Here is a 24562-nt window from a genome sequence, read left to right as displayed (position 1 = left end):
CACATATCTGTCTAAAGCATATTATGTGACACTCTTCAAATCTGTCCACTGATGCAGAACACTATCAATGCTGGAAATGAAATTTTTGTGTTTGCCTTTCAGGCAATCTGGAATTTGTCTCTTGTCACCCTTGTTAAACAGAAAGATCTTCCTACCATTCTTTGTATTCCTGCCGGCCGAAGTGGCCGTGCGGTTAAAGGCGCTGCAGTCTGGAACCGCAAGACCGCTACAGTCGCAGGTTTGAATCCTGCCTCGGGCATGGATGTTTGTGATGTCCTTAGGTTAGTTAGGTTTAACTAGTTCTAAGTTCTAGGGGACTAATGACCTCAGCAGTTGAGTCCCATAGTGCTCAGAGCCATTTGAACCCTTTTTTTTTTTGTATTCCTATTTACAGCCATATTCAGTGAAACTGTAATGGACTTATGATCATTGATTCCCTGTTCTGTGCTGATTCAAAAAGTTCATGTCTTTTTGTCACCAGCAGGTATAAGATTTTATCTTCATGAGTTGGTTCTCCAATTAACTGTTCATTATAATTTTTGGGTAAGGTACTTAGGGAAATTTCAAATGATTTTCTGTCACTACTACCAATCCTAATCACTTGAATCTCCCAGACTATAGCAGGTAAGTTAAAATCTCCACATGATCAGGAAAATTACATGAAATGTTTTCCAAGTTTCCCCTCGGGTGTTCCACCATTGCTGCTGCTGCTGCTGAGGCAGGGAGTCTATAAAAGCATCCAGGGACCAAGTTTGTTCTGTGTTTAACACTTATCTTCACCCAAATTTTTTCACATTCTGAATCAGTATTCATCTCACTAGCTATTATTGTATTTTTTATTGCTATAAACACACTTTTACCACCAGCGATCAATCTATTTTTACGATATATGTTCCAGTTGGACTCTACATTTCATTGCTGTTGACATGCAGTTTCAGCCAGCTTCTTGCCCCTAGTATTATGTGGGTATTTTTTACTATTTATAAATGAGACTAGTTCTAGGACCTTTCCATAGATGCTGTTGCTATTAGTTAATACAGTATTAACATTTTGTTTTTCCCATCATCTATGATGAATGCTATTCTGTGTGCACTCAGAATGTGTCTTATCCTAAGAAATCCACATGTGCCTGCTGCACATACTCCACTACCCTGGTAGCTGCTTCCTGCATGTAGTGCACACACCTGACCTAGGAGGCTATACATTTCCCCACGCAGCAGCAGAGGTCAAGAATCGACATCCACGATGATCAAGGAATTGCTGAGCCTCTGTTTTAAGCCTCCCTATTACCTCCAAACATGAGGACCGTGGTCATTTGTGGGAGCGATGCTGCATAATGTTAGTTCTGTTTTCACTCTGTGAACGTGACCTGCTGTCTTCAACAACTCAGCCTGCTGCCTGTAGGAACTAAGGACGGCCTGTGAATCCAGGCAGCAGGCATCAGGTGTGCTGACATGAGCAATGATTTGCAGCCAAGTGCACCCAGTGTGCTTAGTCACTGCCAGAAGATCCTCCTCCACATCTCAGACTAGACCCTCCCGGCAAGCAGACAGAGTGGACACTAGCCTTTTTCAACCTGCTCTGGCTATAACATTGCCCATGCCATGGGTCCCCGCAGAGCACACAGATCAGAGCAAACTGTCTTCGCTGTGTACATACCATGAAGTGTATAACATTTTAGGTCACGTATCATATACTGCTATACTGAATTTGGTAGTGTACTTAATAGTACAGCACTGTTTTCCACATGTAGTGCATACAGTGTCATTACAGTTTTTTTCAAGATAAGAAAGAAACACAAAACGGAAACAAAGGCACAAAAATGCAGTTGCACGAACAGATACAAGTGTTAACTAGACTTAGCAAAAGACAGTTTAACAATCATGAACAGCACATATCTAAATTTATATTAACATCTTAGGAGGACATTGGGCAACTCCTTCAGACAGAAAATGTTTAAGACATTTGAACTTAATTGTTCAGGTTGTTGATCTAAAAGGAAGAGTCTGATACGTATCACATACCTTCCCCTGATGAAGTGGAAATAGTGTCCTCTGGATTCTTTTCCCTCCAGTTTAACTCCTGTAAAATATATGTGACTTAAACAAACAGTTAGCAAATGAATATCCTAAATGCATTGACACTTGTGAAACTGACAGCACTCAAAATTTATGCAATTATATAAATAATATTATTTACACAAATTACTCATGGCATAAAGTTCACCACATTTGTTTTGAGTTCAACTCAAAAAAATGCTTTACTAGGGAGATTAGCTGTAGTTAAAACTGAGATGATTAGAAAGAGGATACTTTTACATTTGTCCTGCAAAGCTCAGTGTTGTTTCATGGTGCTTGGTGGTCACAATTGATAGGTTAATAGTGGAACAAGCAATTTTTACACACTTTCCTTCAGAAATATACAGAATGAGGGAGGATCGGTGTATACCATCCATAGAATAACTCTTAGGCAATCTTAACCGGACGGTCTGGGAAACATTGTCACAAGGATGCTAACATTATCAGAACAAAAATAAGGATTCTTTACTCAATTTTGATAATTTATACTAAAATAGGTATCGATCGTTACTTATCAGATGGGATTTAAAGGAACTGCAAATCACAAAAAGTGGTAATCAGTCCATGTGTGTACCTATGGTGGCCGAGCGGTTCTAGGCGCTACAGTCTGGAATCGTGTGACCACTACGGTCGCAGCTTCGAATCCTGCCTCGGGCATGGATGTGTGTGATGTCCTTAGGTTCGTTAGGTTTAAGTAGTTCTAAGTTCTAGGGGACTGATGACCTCAGAGCCAGGATACCTCCTAATATTGTGTCAGATCCCATTTTGCCCAGTGTAGTACAGCATCTTAAACATGACATGGACTTAACAAGTTGCTGGAAGTTCCCTGTAGAAATACTTAGCCACGCTGCCTCTATAGTCGTCCTTAATTACAAAAGTGTTGCTGGTGCATAATCCGTGCACAAACTGACCTCTCGATTATGTCCCATAAATGTTCGATGGGATTCATGTCGGGCGATCTGGTTGCCCTAATAATTTGCTCAAATTGTACAGAATGTTCTCCAAAAGCCATTGTGGCCGAGCAGTTCTAGGCGCTACAGTCTGAAAGCGTGGGACTGCTACGGTCGCAGGTTCGAATCCTGCCTCAGGCAAGTATGTGTGTGATGTCCTTAGGTTAGTTAGGTTTAAGTAGTTCTAAGTTCTAGGGGACCGATGACCTCCGATGTTAAGTCTCATAGTGCTCAGAGCCATTTGAACCATTTTTTGTTCTCCAAACCAATCGTGAACAACTTTGGCCCAGTGACATATCGCATTGTCATCCAAAAAATATCCCGTAGTTGTTTAGGAACATGAAGTCCATGAATGACTGCAAATTGTCTCCAAGCAGCCGAACATAACCGTTTCCAGTCAATGGTCTGTTCAGTTGGACCAGAAGACTCAGTCCATTCCACGTTAACACAGCCCCCATCAACATGGAAGCGCAACTAGCTTGCACAGTACCTTGTTGACAACTTGGGTCCTTGCCTTCATTGGGTATGCTCCACTCTCAAACCCTACCATTAGCTCTTACCAACTGAAATCGAGGGTTTTCTGACCAGTTTACGTTTTTTCTGTCATCTGGGTTCCAACCGATACGGTCACGAGCGCTGCAGGAGATGTCATGCTGTATGCAAAGACACTCGCATCCGTCGTCTGCTGCCATAGCCCATTAATGCCAGATTTCGCCTCAGTGACATAACATACACGTTCGTCGTTCGTCCACTATTGATTTGTGCGTTTATTTCAAGCAGTGTTGACTGTCTGTTAGCACTGAAACTCTACGCAAACGCCACTGCTCTCGGTCGTTAACTGAAGGCTGTCGGCCACTGCGTTTTCCATGGAGAGTGGTAATGCCCGAAATTTGGTATTCTCGGCACACTCTTGCCATTGTGGGTCTCGGAATACTGAAATCCCTAACGATTTCGGAAATGGAATGTCTCGTGCGTCTAGCTCCAACTACCATTCCGCGTTCATAGTCTGTTAAGTCCCGTCTTCCGGCCGTAATCACGTCGGAAACCTATTCACTTGAATCACCTGAGTACAAATGACATCTCCGCCAATGCACTGACGTTTTATGCCTTCTTTTCGCGATACTCCCGCCCTCTGTGTACGTGCATATCGCTATCCCGTGACTTTTGTCACCACTGTGTATACCAAACATGTTTAAAAAATGTCTTGCTAAGAATGCATGCTGAAGTAACTTCGTTACTACGTGGTCATTCCGGATAGTTTATTTTGTTTGGTTCAGTCTGTTTAAATCATAGGGCTTAAATGTTTCACAATCATGTCAGAATTCAGTACTACCCTGCACGCTTAGTGAACGAGCATTCATAAAATTTTATGTGTACAGACTTAAGCGGCTGCGAAAATTTGTACCCAGTTCAGCAATCGAACCAGGCTCTCCTGCTTACTAGGTAGGCACTAAGCCGCCTTGGCACAGCGATTCACACAACTGCACGGATTACCCTGGTATGGCTCTCTCCTCGATCCAGATTCCCACTGCTACCCCAGTCTACTTTAAACTCCCCCTGACACACGAACAGAATTGTGGAGGCCCTCCAAGTTCTGGAATAGCATCTCAGCATCGAACGTAAGAGGGGGATCCAGCCCGAAACCGCGGAGCAGGTACTTATACAGACGAAATGACACAGTTTTAGAGACTTTACGGGTTTCATACAGATATGATTTTATGTATACAGACTGAAGTGGTGAGTGAAAATTTGTACCAAGGCTGTGAATCGCACCTGGGTCTCCCACTTACTAGGCAGGCATGTTAGCCACTAAGCCGCCTTAGTGCAGTGGTGGCGGAGCAAGACATGCGAGGGTAATCCGTGCAGTTGTGCGAACCGCTGTGCCAGGGTGGTTTAGTGGCTAACACAACTGCCTGGTAAGTAAGAGATCCAGGTTCGAGCCTTCGTACAGATTTTCACGTGCCACTGCAGTATATATACATAAAATGATATCTGTATGAGACCAGTAAAGTCTCTGAAACAACGTCATTTCATTTGTAACTACAAATGGCGGATCACGTTACATTTTTGGTACGAGAAAGCCAGAGTAAGTTCCTTAAAGTAGAAAGTTAAGATCACCATTTCAAGCGGTTGGCTCGCAACACAGTGTAGTACCTTGTGCTTCATCTTTAGAGTTAAGTATTGCTGCGCTTAATCCGAAATTTGACTTCAGAATTACAGTGCATCTGCATCTACGTATATGTATTGCAAATGGGTACTTAGAATGGTATCACATGTTAGGGTTTCTTCCCGTTCCATTCATGTGTGGAGCGTGGGAAGAATGATTGTATAAATGCCTCTGTAATTAATCTAATCTTATCCTCAAGATCTCTATGAGAGTGATACATAGGGGGTTGTGTCATATTCCTAGAGTCAACATTTAGAGCCAGTTCTTTGAACTTTGCAAGTAGATTTTGTCGGGATGCTTTACATCTATCTTAGAGAGTGCCATTTCAGCATATCTGTGTCACTCTCATGTACAAACAAACCTCGGGCCATTTATTTAACCCTTCTATGTTTGCGTTCATTGTCTTCTGTTAGTCCTATTTTGTATGTAAACCTCACACCCGAGCAATATTCCAAAACGGGGATTAAGTGATTTATAATGATCTCCATTGTATACTGACTGCATTTCCCTTCTATTCTGCCAATGCACCGAAGTCTGCCACCTACGTAACCCACGACCGAACCTATTTGATCATTCCATTTTACATATCTACTAATTGTTACACCCAGTTGTTTGTTGGAGTCGAATGTTTCGGAAGCTAACGCTTTTGCGTTTATGGAGATTTAAAACAAGTTGTCAATATTGTAATCACTTGGACTAACAAGGCTCCTAGCACACACCTCTTTGGCACGTCTGAAGTTACTTTCACTTCCGTCCATAACTTTCCATCCAAGATAACATGGTGTCCTTGCAGGTACACATCCGAGTTTTTTTCCATTTTATTCACATTATTTCGGCGACCAGCCCAGTACTTATTTTCATGTTCTGTGAGTTTTGCTGTCATGTGCATTCGCTGGTTGGACTCCCACCAGAGTGGCTGGAGTCTAGGCAGCGACTGCACATAACAGCAAAATTCACGAAACCTGAAAGTGACGACTACGTAGTTCGTCGAAATATTGTGCGTGTATCCAGAGCCACACCTTTAATCAATTACGCCGAGAAAACCAGAAATCACATGACAAGCTACGTCCTCCCCAACAAGAAATCCTCAATCCTGTCACAAAGTATGTTTAATACGGTACTCCACATAATAGTAATTTTTTAATAATCGTTGTTTTAATGGCGTGATCCTGCTGGAAATGGATCGCTCTTCCTCTGGCCTGAGAACCGGTACGTCCAGCCACTTATACGGGGCCACAAAGTTTGATGTGCCATCTGAACCAAGAGGATGTTTATACATGGTGTTTTATTGTTACAGTAGCTGAAAAACAGGCATGGCCAGGATATTCATTTTCCAATTATCTATTAGGAACGAAGACAAAAAATGAACTGTGTTTTTAGTGTAATATCAAAAAATTTCATTTCCTTGTATTTGTGAAAACACCTTTGAAATTACGAAACAGACGTGGAAGGAAATATGCATAACGTACAAATGTATAAGCACAGTATCTAAAATAGACAGTTTCCACCCACAGAATACAGCTGCTTCGCATCTCTACGACTATTGTTTCCGCCTGCAGCTGTTTGCTCTTCGCACCTGAAAGCTGCAAGGTGTCAGGGATTTCCTTAAGTTGACTCGACTCTAGGAATGTCTTTGTAGTAAGGAATAGATGTATTAAAACTTTACGCATGATGACGCAGTGTTTCACACATCTCACAGTTTATGACGACATATCACCTGAACTATGTGTGGTACCATGGCGTAATGCTGTTGGTGGATTTAGCCACATATGTGGGTACTGTCTGCGAAATTTATTGAGAATAGATTTTGTAGCACAGGAGCAATAAATTTAAACATCATGCATGATGCGGGAGTTTTTCATGCAACTCATTGTTTATGATATCATATCTATTGAATTATAGAAGTCAGGTGGTTCTTACCTCCACAGCGATTGTTGACCGACAGTAAGAGATATGTGTACCAAATTTGGTTGAATTTGCTCCAGTGATTTAGGAGTTGATGTGGAACATACATACATACATCCATTTCTATAATATGTATGGATGCTAGCCAGCTGTGAGCGGATAACCGGGAACAAATGAAATTGGACTCTCGAGTGATTTCTGGGAGTGTTAGTTGGCATAAAAAGTGCTGATTTCATATTATTTTTTGATACATTGGAAATTGCTCGTCACAATGCAACGAAAATTGACATACAGTGTGTAATGGCTATTATAATCTGCCTCCAGTTGTGACTGTTGATCGTTATCGCCGTATGATAATACAGCTTTTATGACCACAACTGCAAGAACTGAATGTGGAACGCATGTGGTTCCAACAGGAGAGGGAAAGCACGCCACACTACCGTTGAACATCAAGGCTGCTGAGAACAAGATTCCCTTCTCGTCTCATCTCTCGCAATGGCGATCAGAACTGGCCACCGAGTTTGACACCATGTCAAATCTCGTGTTTATATGATCAATCCACGAACCATTACTCAACCTAAGGCAAAAACTAGACGCGTCATTGATCAAATTCAAGAGAAACTTTGCTCTAGTATAGTCGAAAATTTTGTGGATGTCTGCAGACGAAGCGGGGTGGAACACATTTGGCTGTTTCATGTTTAATCTCTGTCTTTGTGTTTCGTATTGACTGTTGAAATAATAATACTAGTGATTTTCAAATGAAGTATGTTTTTTATTATTAAATTAAATATTACATTCTTTATGAGACACCCTACACATAATATGTAACACTTAATATCTATAAATAAAAAGTTATCATTTAACAGGCAAATACTGCTGCAAAATCCATTATGTACATTAAAAGGCTTGGCAAAATTCGTAGTGTCCAATATTTTCTGTTGATAACTAGAAAATGGACACTTATTTTATTTTTTAATTTTGTGGTAAGTCGGAGAACATATTTTATGACCTTTTCCAAAAAAAAAATCTTTTCATCATAAGGAATGTCAGTCTTTTGCGGATACTGAAATTTTTATTTATTTGACCATGAATTATACAACTGGACGACTGTAGTGAATTACGTCTTGAAATAAGTTGATAAGATTCCAAAGTGGTGCAATGACTGGCTACGTGGTTTAAATGTCCAGAAACATAAAATTGTAGACTTCACGAAAGGAAAAAAAACATGGTATCATGTGACTACAATATCAATGATTTGGAATAGAAATCTTTGACAAATATCTGTGTGTGTTACTCTGTGGATACGAAATGAGATAAATCATACACGCTCAGTCGCAGGTAAAGCAAGTGGAGAGTTCGGATCACTGCTAGGCTAGTGCGTCAATGCTTTCAGTCTACAAAACACTCCGGCAATCCATTCTAGAATTTGCTCCAGTCTGTGGGACTCATTCAGAATAGGACTGTAGGGGATACTGAACGTACACAAAGAACAGAACCACGCACTGTTACAGGTTTGTGTTACACAGGCGATAGCGCCACGGAACTGCTGAAGAACCTGAGGGTGTTCTGCGAAAGCTTATTAAGTGTTTCAAGGAGCAGCCTATGAATTTACTACAGCTATCTACGTACCATTCCTGCAACATTTGTGGCCCGCAGAACCCATTCACATACACTCTAACGAACACACACCACGCCACACACAACACATAACACACACACACACACACACACACACACACACACACACACACACACATAACCACTAAGGAATCACCAGAATGGGACGAAACTCTATAGATGTGGTGTTCATGCACGAGTACAGACAAACAAATGATTACAATTTCAGAAAAACTGTATAATTTGTTCACGAGAAAAAACTTCACAAATTGAGCAAATCAATAACGCTTTGGTCCCCCTCTAGTCCTTATGCAAGCGATTATTCTGGCTGGTACTGATTGACAGAGTTGCTGGGTATCCTCCTGAGGAATATAGCGTCCAATTCTGCCCAACTGGCGCGTTAGATCGTCAAAATACCATGCTGGTTGAAGGCCGATGCCCTTAATGCTCCAAACGTTCTCAACTGGAGAGACATCCGGGAACCTCGCTGGACAAGTTAGGATAGGGCAAGCTGTAGAATGTCTCGCCGTGTGCGGGTAGGCACTATCTTTCTGAAATGTAAACCCTGGATGGCTTGCCATGGAGGGCAACAAAACAGGGCGTAGAATATTGTCAACGTACCGCTGTGCTGTAAGGGTGCCACAGATGACAACCAAAGGCGTCCTGTTACAATTAAATAAATGGCACCCCAGACCATCAATCCCGTCAATCGGGACGTATCGTGGGCTACAGTCAGGTTGGTATCCACAACTGTCCGGGGCGTCTCCAGACATGTCTTCGCTGGTCGTCGGATCTCATCAGTGAGAACAATTCTGCTCCAGTGAATGAGATTTTAGGTCGAAGACGTTTCTGGATACCAACCTGACTGTCACCCACCATACGGCCCGATTGTCTGGAGTGCCATTTATTTCATAGTAGCAGAAGCGCCTTGGTTGTCATCCGTGGCGCCCTTACAGCACAGCGGTACGTCGACAATATTGTACGCCTGTTTTGTTGCCCTTCACGGCAAGCCATCCTGGGATTATATTTCACCGAGCTAATGCCAAACTGGTAAAATGCGAACAACAGAATGCGAATATTCGAAAATGCGTCACGGGCGGGGTGCAACGCGAGCTCCTCGATGTGCTTCGAATTTATTCCGCTGGCTGGATCCGGCCCGCGGACTGCCTATTGCCCATCCGTGCTGTGGGGAATGTGGAGACAAGATTGGAATTAACTACAGCACTCACAGAGACGTTAGGAAACCGTTCTTCCTTGCTCCATATGCGAGCGGAACGGGAAGAAATCGTAATACATAGAACAATGAGAAATACCTTCTTCCATGCACTCCACAGTGGGTTCAGGGTGTGGATATAGATGTAGATGTAGATTAAAAGGTGGCAGCGTGTAGGCTGCTGCCTGGGTGTTAGGCATTTCTCACTACTCTGTATATCTCGTTTTATCCCACATACTGCCCAAGTTCGACGTCCTAAAACTGTAGCCTTATAAAAACTGATCTTTTACTAAGGGGAAAAGATCCCCAACATTGTGTCTTTGCGATAGTGTGCGGCTGTGTTTATGTTTTTTCCTATCGTAAGAAGTGGCAGTATGGTTGTCTGGCCCATTAACATTGCGATGGTTGTTTAAGAGGCAAACAATTCTTCGTAAAGGGTATCACCGAGAGGAGAAATGAGGGACTAAAAGATGCGCTTGTCGATAATGGCGAAGTATATGAGCCATCAGCTGCGCGTAGTTGATTGTCGATTCACACTTTGAGAGTTTGCTGCAACCGTGTTCACGTGTTGTGTTCGCAATAAATTAAGTCAAACGCTATGCCGCAAATCGGATCATTTTGTATTTGTCCACGTAAAGCTAAGAACATTTTACAAAAGTTTGGTCAAAATGATTCGGGTTGTAGTTTGGTTACTTCTCCAGGTCAATGAGTGGCTCACAAGGGGAAGAAAGTTTCAGAAGCGGCCAACTGATTCAGTTCATGATTGGTAGGTCCCTTGTGAATCATCTAAACAGATGAACTTTAAGATATTTTTGGTCACTACCGTCCATTTTTGATAAAACCACCTCTGAAGTTCATGACGCGCAATCGACTCAGAATTGACAGTATCGATAGATAGTACAAAACTGCATATCTGTCGTCATCATCATATATGGGGTTGGCAAATGCATATTTTTTGAGAAAACTAGAAAAAAACATTATGTACCAAAACGGTTAACGCCTTTAAGCGTAAGTGTCGCTGGCCGAGCGGCCAAGCCACCTGGCTGTGGACTGCTCACGTCATGTTTTCGATTCCTGAGTGTCTTCTGCAGTTCTTTTTTCATGTGTAGTTTTCTAGGTATCGAATTTGGCTGAAATAGAATGCTAAATAAGGTAAATCAATAACGAGTTTTAACAAGGTAGGTAAATGTATGTCTCAAACAACTTTGATAAGTGAAGAATTAAAATTTTAATCTTTGCCTTTTGTAGAAGCTCTTTTACTCACTCTTTTGCAAACCCTCACATTTTTCGAAAACACTAGCTGGATGGCTCTAATCATATAAACATTCGAAAGAGGTATATTCTCGGCATCAATAATATATAATGAATACACTCTCTGAGAAACTATGGTAGCAAGGGCAGATAAGTGCGAAAACTATCGCACGATCAGCCCAACGGCTCGTATATCCAAGAAGAATATGAAGGAGAATGAAAAAGAAAATTGAGGATGTGTTAGGTGATCATCAGCTTAGCTTTCTGAAAGGTAACGATACCAGAGAGGCTGTTCTGACGTTGCTGTTGATAATCGATACAAGACTTATGAGAAATCAAGACACGTTAATAGGTTTTGTAGATCTGGAAAAAACGTTCGAGGGTCTAAAATGGTGCGAGATACACGAACTTCTGAGTAAATAAGAGTAAACTATGTAGGGAGAGACGGAAAATATTCAATATGTGCAAGAACCGAGAGAGAACAATAAAAATAGAATACCAAGAATGAAGAGTCGGATTAAAAAGGGTGTGAAACAGGGATGTAGGTTTCTGACCTTACTGTTCAGTCTATACAGGGTGTTCGGAAATTCTCATTACAAACTTCTAGGACTTGTAAAGGGGAGTGAGTACATAATATTTTGACTGGGAACCCACGTCCAGAAATGAACCAATTTCGTTCTACGACGGTTCAGGTTCCGATGCGTAACGCGGCCACGTCTGCCGAGGGGGAAAAAAAAAGTCTCAGAGTTGCTTGTCCTGGTATGCAATAGGGTACGCAGGATGACGTCAAATGTAGTTTCAGCATGATGATGCACTACCTCACTTCTCACGCGCGGTTCGCTGACATATCACCAGATAATATGGTGAAAGATGGGTAGGCTGAAGTGATCCAAACGCGTGGCCGCCGCGACCGCCGGATTTAACTCCTGTAGACTACATCTTGTGAGGTCGTGTGCAAAGTTTAATTTACGGGGCTTCTGTAGAGGCAGAGGAAGACCTGCTGGCACTAGTTTTGGCCGCTGCACTGGAAACTGAAGAGACATCTGGTGGGATGCAGAGCGTGTACCAGAATATGCTTCGTACGTACAATGCCTGTAACAACGTTTTCGGTTGCCGCATCGAGCTGCTGTTGTACTTTATCAGTACTGTTCTGTACGTACATGTGCTTGGTTCTGTTTTGTTTTGGAATAATGTAAACACTTAATGGTTAAGTGTTAACACATACAAATGTGCTCAAGTGCTAAATGGATGTTTCGTAGTGTTTCGTTTCAAATGTTTACCTAATAATCTTACTGTGTTTCGCCCATTTCATTTCTTCAAGCAGAAGTGGATGAGTTAAACATCTGAGTTCAAACTGTCGTAGAACGGAAACGGTACTTTTCCGGACATGAATTCCTATTCAAAATATGATGTACTCACCTACAAGTCCTAGAAGTTTGTAACGGGAATTTCCGAACGCTCTGTATATCAAAGAAGGAATTACGGAAATAAAAGAAAGATTCGAAAGTAAGAGTGAAACTCAAGGTGAAAAGACATTAATGATAAGACTCACTGACGACATTGCTTCCCTCCGTGCAAGCGAAGAAAAAATTACAGAATCTGTTGAACGGAATGGATGAGTAGAGGATATGGATTGAGAGTATATCGAAGGAAGACCGAAGTAATAAGAAGCAGAAATCAGATTAGGGATAAACTTAACATTGAAATTGTGGACCACAAAGTAGTCGAGGAAGGAATTCTACTAATTTGGACCAAAATAACACAGGACATATAAAGCAGACTAACAGAGGCAGCAAAGAGGCCATTCTGGCCAAGAAAGGTATGCTAGTATCAAACGTAGGCCATAATTTGACGAAGAAATTTCCAAGCATATACGTTTTGGAGCACAGCATTGTGTGGTAGTGATTCGTGGACTGTGGGACAACCAGAAGGATGTCGAAAATTAGGTAGACTGTTAAGATCTGGAGTAAGGAAGTTCTCCACAGAAACGTCAAAGAAAGGAACACGTGGGAAACACTGAAAAGAAGAAGGAAATAACTTCCATGGTAACAGAGGAAGTCGCAGAGGGTAAAAACTGTAGCGAAAGACAGAGATTGGAATACATCCAACAAATAATTGAAGACGTTGGTTATTCTGAGTTAAAGAGGTTGGCCCAAGGGAGGAATTAGTGGCGTGTCACATCAAACCAGTCCGAAAATTAACAAAACTCTGTTTGGGGAATTAATTTTGATGCTTACCATGCATGCGATAACCCTGTCGCCTAAGAAGTCTGTGCAGATCATGAATAGTGCTATGGATCATTACTGAGAATGCATGGTTGTCAGTTCCTGCTGGGTTTCCAGAATTTCAACTGTGGAAGCTTCGAAATAGAGTTTTAACGGGCGTGTAGTTTGGAGATATTACTTTTACCATGCAAGTTGGATGACAGCAGACGTCTATAAACACGGTATGACGCTATTAGTTAGTCCACTCCAGAAATCCAATACGAGACATAACTTGTTATCAGCAATGAATGGTTTTAAAGCGCTCTCAGGATATGTTTTGTAAATTGAATTTGTAAGCTCTCACTCCTCGAAATTCAAAACCTTCTGTTCTCACCAATTTCGACATGAATAAAAATATTTACGAAAAAAAACTGCAGAATGCGTGTAGGAACCGAACGCAGACCCTCTGCTCGACAGCCAGGTGCCTCGGTCGCTCGGCCGCGCAGCTTTCCTTGAAGGGTGTTATACTCAGTGGTAAGGTAAGGTGACCTAAATGTGACACAGAATCACGAAACTGTTAAGAAAAAATGGTAAATGTTAAAGCGTATCAGCAGCTTTAAAATGACACAGTATTTAATTGCAAATGTAAATTAGAAAAAATAAAAACTGCATATCATTTTCTGGACTGAAATTTTTAAATATAATGCGACCGGCCCAAAGAGTGATACACGTGATATTGTTGTGTACACTCGAAACAGAAGGCTGAGGTCTCAAAAAATGTTATATAAATTACACAGAACGATACTTATGTGTAAGTGAGATTTCTCTGTGGGGGATATTTCTGGGATATTTATGGCATCAAAAGGACTTCAGAATGAACTACAGAAATTTGCTTATTCGTTTTTCCTTTTTTTATGCTATAAGGTCAATGGGCAGGAACTATTGACAATTATACTTAATATATTGATAATAATACAAAAGTGAGAGATACACGAAAGAGAGTCACCGTCTTATTATATTATTTTTCATGAACATGAAGAGAACCAGGAAACACGAAGCAGATTTCTCGTTTTATACGAGGCCGTTCGATAACTTAAGCCCCACATTTTTTTTCAGAACATAAACTACTGCCCATTAAAATTGCTACACCAAGAAAAAATGCAAATGATAAACGGGGGTTCGTTGGTCAAATATATTATACTAGAACTGACATGAGATTACATTTTCACGCAATTTGGATACATAGATCCTGAGAAAACAGTACCCAGAACAACCACCTCTGGCCGTAATAACGGCCTTGATACGCCTGGGCATTGAGTCAAACAGAGCTTGGATGGCGTGTACAGGTACAGCTGCCCATGCAGCTTCAGCACGATACCACAGTTCATCAAGAGTAGTGACTGGCGTATTGTGACGAGCCAGTTGCTCGGCCACCATTGACCAGACGTTATCAGTTGGTGAGAGATCTGTAGAATGTGCTGGCCAGGACAGCAGTCGAACATTTTCTGTATCCAGAAAGGCCCATACAGGGCCTGCAACATGTGGTCGTGCATTATCCTGCTGAAATGTAGGGTTTCGCAGGGATCGAATGAAGGATAGGGCCACATCTGAAATGTAACGTCCACTGTTCAAAGTGCCGTCAGTGCGAACAAGAGGTGACCGCGACGTGCAACCAATGGCACCCCATACCATCACGCCGGGTGATACGCCAGTATGGCGATGACGAATACACGCTTCCAAAGTGTGTTCACCGCGATGTCGCCAAACACGCATGCGACCATCGTGATGCTGTAAAAAGAAGCTGGATTCATCCGGAAAAATGATGTTTTGCCATTCGTGCACCCAGGTTCGTCGTTGAGTACACCATCGCAGGCGCTCCTGTTTGTGATGCAGCGTCAAGGGTAACCGCAGCCATGGTCTCCGAGTTGATAGTCCATGCTGCTGCAAACGTCGTCGAACTGTTCGAGCAGATGGTTGTTATCTTGCAAACGTCCCCATGTGTTGACTCAGGGATCGAGACGTGGCTGCACGATCCCTTACAGCCATGCGGATAAGATGCCTGACATCTCGGCTGCTAGTGATACGAGACCGTTGGGATCCAGCACGGCGTTCCGTATTACCCTCCTGAACCCACCGATTCCGCATTCTGCTAACAGTCACTGGATCTCGACCAACGCGAACAGCAATGCCGCGATACGATAAACCGCAATCATGATAGGCTACAATACGACCTTTATCAAAGTCGGAAACGTGATGGTACGCATTTCTCCTCCTTACACGAGGCATCACAACAACGTTTCACCAGACAACGCCGGTCAACTGCTGTTTGTGTATGACTAATCGGTTGGAAACTTTCCTCATGTTAGCACGTTGTAGGTGTCGCCACCGGCGCTAATCTTGTGGGAATGCTCTGAAAAGCTAATCATTTGCTTATCTCAGCATCTTCTTCCTGTCGGTTAAATTTCGCGTCTGTAACACGTCATCTTCGTGGTGTAGCAATTTTAATTGCCAGTAGTGTATTTATTCTTAAGAGTCAGAATTTGGTGACAATTTACATCAACATGTCTTGTCCCTGTCCTATTTTTCTATGTAGTCTCCATCGCGTTCTAAGGCCGAACGTCAACGTTGTGGAAGAGCAAGTATTACCTGCTGGTAAAAGCTCTTGTCCTGTAGGCATAGCCATGTTTTCATTGCATGACTGACACTCTCGTCATCTTCAAAGTGTGTTCTCAATAGCGAATCATTAAGCGGCCCAAAGAGTTGAAAGCCCGAAGGTGCTAGGTCTGGACTGTAGGGCGACAAGACAATGATGTTCAGTCCAATCTGGCGATGTGTTTCCGGGTTCTCTGACTTGTGTGTGGGCGTGCATTACCGTGTCGCGGCAAGATTTCCGCTGGAATTTTGTCCGATCGAAAACGTCGGAAACGGTTCTTGAGTTTATTCAGAGTCTTCATGTTTGCCTCTCAATTGATTGTTGACACTACTGACATCACATTCACGAGAATGATGCCATCACCATCCCAGAAGACTGTCACTATGACTTTTCCGGCAGAGGGGTTGTTCTAAATTTCTTATTTTGTGGTGAATGAGGATGATGATGCCACTCCAGGAAATAGAGTCGCCGTCTTATTGTATTAATTTTCAGGAACGTGAAGAGAACCGGGAAACACGAAGCACTGCCTTTTTGTTTCCGATGCAAAGCGGTGCACCCAGCTTTCGTCTCCAGTAAAGATCCTTTACAGAAAAGCCTTTCCATCAGTCTCAAAACGCTCCAACAATTCAGATGAAATGGCCATTCTTTGAAACTTGTGGTCAGCTGTGAGCATTCGTGGATCCCATAGTGAGCATCTCTTTGAATATCCGAGAGTCTCGATCATTGCAGACGCACTTACAATGCTGACCGACAACTGTAGAGCCAATTTTTGAGTAGTGATGCGCCAGTCGTCACGAATAAAGGCATCCGAACGATTCAGCATGTCTGGAGCAGTGGCTGTGACAGGACGTCTCGAGCGTGACTGATCGTGTAGCTCTGTTTCTGCATTTCCTGAGGCTGTAACTTTTTTTACCCATCGCCCACCTGTACTTTTATCAACTGCAGCATCGCCATAAACTGCACACAAACGTTTATGGATGCACACCACGGTTTCTTTTTCTGCGCACAAGAACTCCCTAACGGCAAGCTGCTTGTAACGTGAGTCGTATGTAGACGCCATTTTGACGCTGTACTACGGCTCTGCCATTTGCCAGAACCGGCGCACAGAACAAACATCAAATGTGAAGCACCAACAAGGACGTTTGTCTATGTATATTAATGGCTTTTTTTCTTTTCTTTTCCTTTTTTTTTAATTGGGGCTTTAGTTATTGAACGATCCTTGTGTTTCCCACCACATTAGCAACAAGAGGAAATCGCACTTTCCTTGCCACATCACTAACAAGAGAAATGTCTTTTTTCTTTTAATATGAAAACTGTTGACCTTGTCCACAGTCTCTAGGGCCATAACTTCTAGGTCATTTTCCAGTACGATGGTTCAAATGGCTCTGAGCACTGTGGGACTTAACAGCTATGGTCCCCTAGAACTTAGAATTACTTAAACCTAACTAACCTAAGGACATCACACAACACCCAGTCATCACGAGGCAGAGAAATTTCCAGTACGTTTTTGTACGGCGCAGACATCTGTAGCTGTATGGATTCCTCTTTCCTCCTCTTAATTTAACCAATATATAATCTCTTCCTCCTATGTTTGCAGGATCAGTCATTACAATAGGATCTGGTATGGGTTCTGCAAATAGAGCGACCTCATCCACGCTGTAGTCACTCTCCAAACAAATGTCGGAATCAGAATCAATCTCCTCAGTTTCCTTTCTATTTAGTGTACTTGCCACACTTGCTACAGCTTTGGTCACTGGCATGCCTTTCTGGCTCTCCCACTTCTGGCCTACTCATTTTTTGTTTGGCAACTTTTCTTTTTCAGCAGTGAGTTTCATGTTGCAATGTGGTCTCCCGCGGTTGTTTTCCTGGCTTATGGTAGGGGCGGCATCCCGCGCTACACCGCTGTGTGGCTGTTGGTTGGGTAATAGGCGACAGTCCATCACTTTAAGGAATCTGTATAATACAGTATTTTCGAATGGAGCGTTTCGTATTTAAGGAATGTATTGACTGATTAATAATTATACCCAAATAACAAATGTGTCAATAATGAACAACTTAGCAGACAGAGCACTATTTTCTGTGTATCTTACACAAATTTGACTGGCATATAATCAATACTTGCGTAAATGAGACAATTGTTCCAGAACTGTGTTTCAGTCTGGAAAGTGAAGTTTCTAATGGAAAAAGAAATGATGACTAACTATTTCAAAACAATGGCAGCATAACTAACAGCAGGAACATTTGTGATAGGTGTGGTTTTCTTATGGACAGACTGGGAGTATCATCTTTTTGACAGGTTTTGACTATCACTTTTATGACACCATACCCTACATTGGCTGCAATCATGAAAGTTTCTTTTATCTATTTCTCGGACGTTGCAGGTCCCATATACAATGATATTGAAAACTGCTCAGATTTAAATTAGCCATTGTTGCTGCCAATTATGAATCGATTGCGCTTATGAACTTGACGGCGGTATCCCAAGAAACTGGGGTAGGGAGTGATAGGGCAAAATGAAGAGTGTGGTAGGTACGCTGTTGTTTTCTATCTACATAAATGACCTTTTGGATAGGGTGGATAGCAATGTGCGGCTGTTTGCTGATGATACTGTGGTGTACGGGAAGGTATCATCGTTGAGTGACTGTAGGAGGATACAAGATGACTTGGACAGGATTTGTGATTGGTGTAAAGAATGGCAGCTAACTCTAAATATAGATAAATATAAATTAATGCAGATGAATAGGAAAAAGAATCCCGTAATGTTTGAATACTCCATTAGTAGTGTAACGCTTGACACAGTCACGTCGATTAAATATTTGGGCGTAACATTGCAGAGCGATATGAAGTGGGATAAGCATGTAATGGCATTTGTGGGGAAGGCGGATAGTCGTCTTCGGTTCATTGGTAGAATTTTGGGAACATGTGGTTCATCTGTAAAGGAGACCGCTTATAAAACACTAATACGGCCTATTTGAGTACTGCTCGAACGTTTGGGATCCCTATCAGGTCGGATTGAGGGAGGACATAGAAGCAATTCAGAGGCGGGCTGCTAGATTTGTTACTGGTAAGTTTGATCATCACGCGAGTGTTACGGAAATGCTTCAGGAACTCGGGTGGGAGTCTCTGGAGGAAAGGAGGCGTTCTTGTTCTTTTTGTGAATCGCTACTGAGGAAATTTAGAGAACCAGCATTTGAGGCTGACTGCAGTACAATTTTACTGCCGCCAACTTATATTTCGCGGAAAGACAACAAAGATAAGATAAGAGAGATTAGGGCCCGTACAGAGGCATATAGGCAGGCATTTTTCCCTCGTTTTGTTTGGGAGTGGAACAGGGAGAGAAGATGCTAGTTGTCGTACGAGGTACCCTTCGCCACGCACCTTATGGTGGATAGCGGAGTATGTATGTAGATATAGATGTAGATGAAGTTGTGCGACATAAACAAACGTTTGACAGATTATGTCTATTCAAATTTCACGACCGAGTTAGCGCTTTGGACCCGCTTTCTGGAGGACGACGGTTCAAACCAGCGTCCGACCATTTTGATTTACGTTTTCCGTGATTTCTCTAAATCGCTTCAGGCAAATGCCGGGATGTTTCCTTTGAAAGAGCACGGCCGTTTTCCTTACCTATCCTTCCCTAATGAGAGCTTGTGCTCCGTCTCTAATGACCTCGTTGTCGACGGGGCTTAAACACTGATCTCCTCCTCCTCCAAATTTCACGCCAGCTGCATAAGAGTGGCGTTAGTAGTGCCTTTACGCGGATGCAAATCAGGTTTGCTTTAAATACACACTGCAACGGTCGCGAGCGTTAGTTAGCTTTGAGACTGGATGTAGTGAGTTGATGTTAGCCGAGAACGCCTTTAAGGCGACAAAGACGTCATTATAAGCACCTCACTGACCCTGAACGACGTCGTTTAATAGTGCAACGAGAATTTGGATTTTCCTTTTGTGATATTGCAGAGAGACTTGGGAGGATTGTAGCCATTGTACTGCTGACGACGGTGGTCACGAGAAGGTACGGTCGCAAGAAGACCGGGCTCCAGACGGTAACGTACCACTACCGAGCGGGAAGACCTTTGTGTTTGGCGTATGGCTCTGGCGCGTCGTACTTCATCTGCAGCTGCAATATGAGCAGCGGTTCTCACCACAATCACACAAATAATTGTTACAAATTGGTTACTTCAAGAACAGCTCAAAGCCAGACGTCCTGTAGCGTGCATTCCACCGACCCTAAACCACCGCCATTTGCGATTTCAGTGGTGTCAAGCGAGAGCCCATTGGAAGGCAGGGTGGAGGTCTGTTGTGTTTTCTGATGAAAGTTGTTTCAGCCTCAATGCCAATGATGGCGATTCGACCTGTTGTGCTGCCATTGACGAACAGCATTCCAGGGGGTGTTTTCCAGCAGGATAACGCACGCCCACTTACCGCTGTTGTAATCCAACATGCTCTAAGGAGTATCGATATGTTGCCGCGGCCTGCTCGATTACCAGATCTGTCTCCAGTCGAGAACATATGGGACGAAAACTCCAGCATCATCCACAACCAGCGTCAACCGTTCGGGTATTGACTGACCAAGTGCAACAGGCGTGAAATTCCATCGCACAAACTGACATCTGGCACCCTTACTACACAATGCGTGCAGGTTTGCATTCTTGCGTTCAACATTCTGACGGTTACGCCGGTTATTAATGTACCACCATTTCACATTTGCAGTGACTTATCTCGCATTAAATTAAACTGTGATCTTGCAATGGTAATCACTTAAATGTGTTATCTAGAGAAATGTGTTCCCGAAATTCATTACTCTACATTAATTATTTTACGGTGTTGTGGTTTTTTCCGTCAGTATATCTTAGAGTCTTTCATTTTAGGCGGTTGCCGCTTGGGGAAGCCGCGCGGTCTTAGGCGCCTGGCCACGGTTCGCGCTGCTCCTCCCGTCGGAGGTTCGAGTCCTCCCTCGGGCATGTGTGTGTGTGTGTTGTCCTTGAAGTTACATTAAATAGTGGGTAAGCCTAGGGACCGATGACCTCAGCAGTCTGGTCCCATAGGAACTTACCACAAATTTACACAAACGACCTACTAAACAAGTGCCGAAACGGCTGGCCTTGTCTGAGGCCTTTTTTTTTTATCATTGATTCCAGCGGTGACGGTGAGTGTTAGTGCTTACTACGAAGAAGGCTTTTTTATTACTTTTGCATGTTGCTTCCTAACATGTCGTGGTAAAATTGCTTCGTCCACGGATCTAACTTCTAACCATTTTCGGGATGTTCACCCCGGTTTCAGTCTCCTGAGTGCCATATTCTGTGGCACGGTGTCTTGTGACGTTTACCTGTATGAAAATTATCGCGTTTTATTTCAAGAGATTTCGAATTTATCGTTGAGTAACAAATTTCAAGTCACCGCGTTTCAGGGCACCTAAGTGAATCAAAAATCACATTATACCTTGTACTTAATGATTTCTTTCGTAAAACATCCACACAAGCACCACGATAAGTTTACAACCAATCTGACGTTATTTATTGTGTTTTTTTCATCAGTTCACTGTGTCTAGCACGGCGCGTTCATAGACTTTTTAGCTACAAGTTAAGGAATGTGCTAGACATTTTACCAGCTGTCGTTTCTCAAATGTCAGTACAACTGATTTTTGACGTTTATGTAGCAGGCTATTCTCTTCAGAAGAATCCATCGTTGCTGACGGTGGCGAAAGCATCCAGCTGAGATTTGGGGTGGCGAAGGAGAGAGGAAAGAAGGGGACTGCTGCATCATCTTAAAGATGCGTCAGAGCTTCCTGTAATTCTGTTCCTGACTCAGATTTGTATATACTTTTAACTATTTATTTATCTTAAGGAATCTACTTACGGAGGTTTGGAATACGATAATGAAATGCCTGAAATGCCCCGTAAATATATACTGCATCTCAAGAGGTGAAAGCCAAATAAACTCGCAGAAAAATATCTTATGAAAAACGGGGTACTGAATACGGGAAGTTTAACTGCCACGACACATCTTACAGTTCCGTTACGTTCTACGTAGACTATGTTCGGCTACCGTGCTTAATTGTACAGACAACATCAAAGAAGTCACAGTTACAACCCTGTGATAAAATTAAGTGGCCTGCAGACATGGAGCACCTCGTGCAATCGCAACGTCGAATAAACTCTATTATGTTGTCGGAGGAAATGGGAAATAAAGTTGTCGATATCCATGCGAAGTAAAAAAAAAATTATTGCTGATCCGTATGCAGACCTATACCACCAACTGCGAGTGCAAATTTGTGCAAAATGGAACAAAAACCTGCGTATTTCTTACCAACATGAGGGACAACACAATCTGTAAATAGGCACGAACATACCGTTACGATCGCGGTACGATCCTGGAGGGTATAACAGAATTTTCTAGTTACACTGTTTAGCCTTCGTTTCCGTCGTGGAAAATTTAGATAGGATCATCATCGGCTGCAGTGGGTAGAAATAGCTTCGTGTGAGTGTGGCTGAAGGGCGACGCCAACTAAATCATAGGCAGACCTCTGAGATCAGAAGAAACAACCAATTTGCGACGGCGATCCAAATGAAATCCTTAAAAGTGCCATAAAATTCCTAAAAGTTGTACTATTGGTTTGGAATCTGGCAGAAATTATCCTTGCATTTCGACAAATGACGAGCAGTTAGCAGCCTGTTACTGTATCATAGAAAAGAAAACTATGTCAGTACAAAGGTCGCCAACACCTTATCGACTTTCACCGCTTGCAACAGCAATTTGAGATACGTCCTTGAGTAGTGAAGCTGTTAAACATGTGGAAATACATCGCAGGATGGAAGTACAGTACGGTGATTCATGTTTGTCCCTGCAGCAAGTGTACAAGTGGTGTAGAAAGTGTAAAAGAGGAGAAATTTCTGTGGAAGATGTTCCGCGGCCGGTTCAGGCACACAGCGCAGTAACGAACGAAAACATTACCGCTATTGTGAAGGAAAACTGTAAACTAATTTAAACTGATCAGTCGCTGTTTCGGATACTAGTGCTGGTTAGCACATAATTTTGTCTATGAGGTGCTGGATTCAAACAACGGTGGCGCCACGTCAGTTGACTGCTGAACTGAAAGATGTCTTCGCCAAATAAAAGGAATGAGCACTCAACCATTGCTGTTCATCAATTTCAGCGACTGAGTACACCTGAGTGTTGTGCACAGCCGATGGTGCTGTCTGAAGGTGGCCTAAGACTAGGCCGAAACAGCCATTTTAACAAAATAACCATCGCGATCTAGCCTGTATTTTCACTGATTTTATATGGCTTACAAGATCGCTGTTTCCCAAAAATGTTACCAGAAATTTTGAATTCTGAAAGTAATTTCTGGAGTATCTTAAAGGAGTGTTATAACGCCGCTGTATTTACATTAGTGAACTAATCGACAACGTCTGAAGCTGCATGGGGCTGTTTTCGATAATGTGATTGTGTGCAAGAAGGTAACAATATGAAAAGAGCTGCAGAGGATTGATGAGTGGGGCAGGGGCTGAACGTAAACAACGTAAATAAATGTAACGTACTGCGCACGGATAGTAAAAGAAATCCACTACTGTACAACAACAATATTGGTGACAAATCAATGAAAACAGCATCTACCGTAAAATACGTAGGACTAACCATTCGGAGTGACCTAAAGTGGATGACCATATAAAACAAACAGTACGAAAAGCGGATGCCAGGCTGAGACTAATTGGTAGAATGTTAAGGAAACGTCATTCATCCACAAAAGAAGTGCCTTGGGAAACACATTTGAGACCGATCATCAGTTTGGGGCACTTACCAATTAGCATTAATGTGATAGAGAAGATCTAACGGTGAGCCGGGCATGAGAGAAACCGAAATGTTAAAACACATACCGGTATTTTAGTTCTCAATAACCGGTACTTGTTTCGTATCGCCTATAACGTGCTTTTATTTTATTTTTTACTAATAACAGAGTATAAAACCGAAATGTCAATCAGCCATATCAGCAGCGCTAAAATTTTTCGTTTTTAAATAAGCCTTTCTTAAAAGAGGAGTAAGTTTTATTCGTGAAATTTATGTTGTTTTGAAATATTGCGTAATATGAGAACAGTAAGCAGTGCTATTTTAGTAATACTGCCGACAGAAACGAGCAAGAAACACAGGGCGTAAGAACTGGTACAGCACTGCTGAGACAGTAATGTCCGTGTTGTCGTGTGTGCCGGCTTAACGTACTCGCGTACATGCAGTGTGCAGGACTTCCCACAACCTGATCCATTCGGTAGCTTCCCGCTGTCGGCGACGGGCATCCGTCGTATTGCAGAATGGCACCAACACTGGTCTGGAAATATTTTTACCAAGTTACGAAGCAATTAAGTACAATGCTTCATTTTCTTTAAAAGATGGAAGATTAGTCTGCCATTTATATGATATAAAAAAGATGAAGGAAGTTATGGTAACGATAATAAATTAAAACCTTAAAAACAATCCATTCGTAGTGTGCAATAAAAATAGAAAGTAGCTGATCTGCTGCCTGTGTGAA

At 42.4% G+C, this 24562-nt stretch overlaps 1 protein-coding gene across 1 annotated transcript in view; it reads right to left on the bottom strand.

Annotated features, from left to right (window-relative positions):
• The window catches only part of LOC126149160 (uncharacterized), a 35265-nt gene that overhangs the window by 8782 nt on the left and 1921 nt on the right, over positions 1 to 24562 (bottom strand). Inside the window, exon 2 of the mRNA XM_049915798.1 lies at positions 2025 to 2082. Coding sequence (XP_049771755.1) covers positions 2025 to 2082 — 58 coding nt within the window. The remainder of the gene's footprint in view (positions 1 to 2024; positions 2083 to 24562) is intronic.

Source organism: Schistocerca cancellata, chromosome 2 (assembly GCF_023864275.1).
Source record: "Schistocerca cancellata isolate TAMUIC-IGC-003103 chromosome 2, iqSchCanc2.1, whole genome shotgun sequence".
Lineage (NCBI taxonomy): Eukaryota > Metazoa > Arthropoda > Insecta > Orthoptera > Acrididae > Schistocerca > Schistocerca cancellata.
This window is presented reverse-complemented; position numbering and strand designations above follow the sequence as displayed.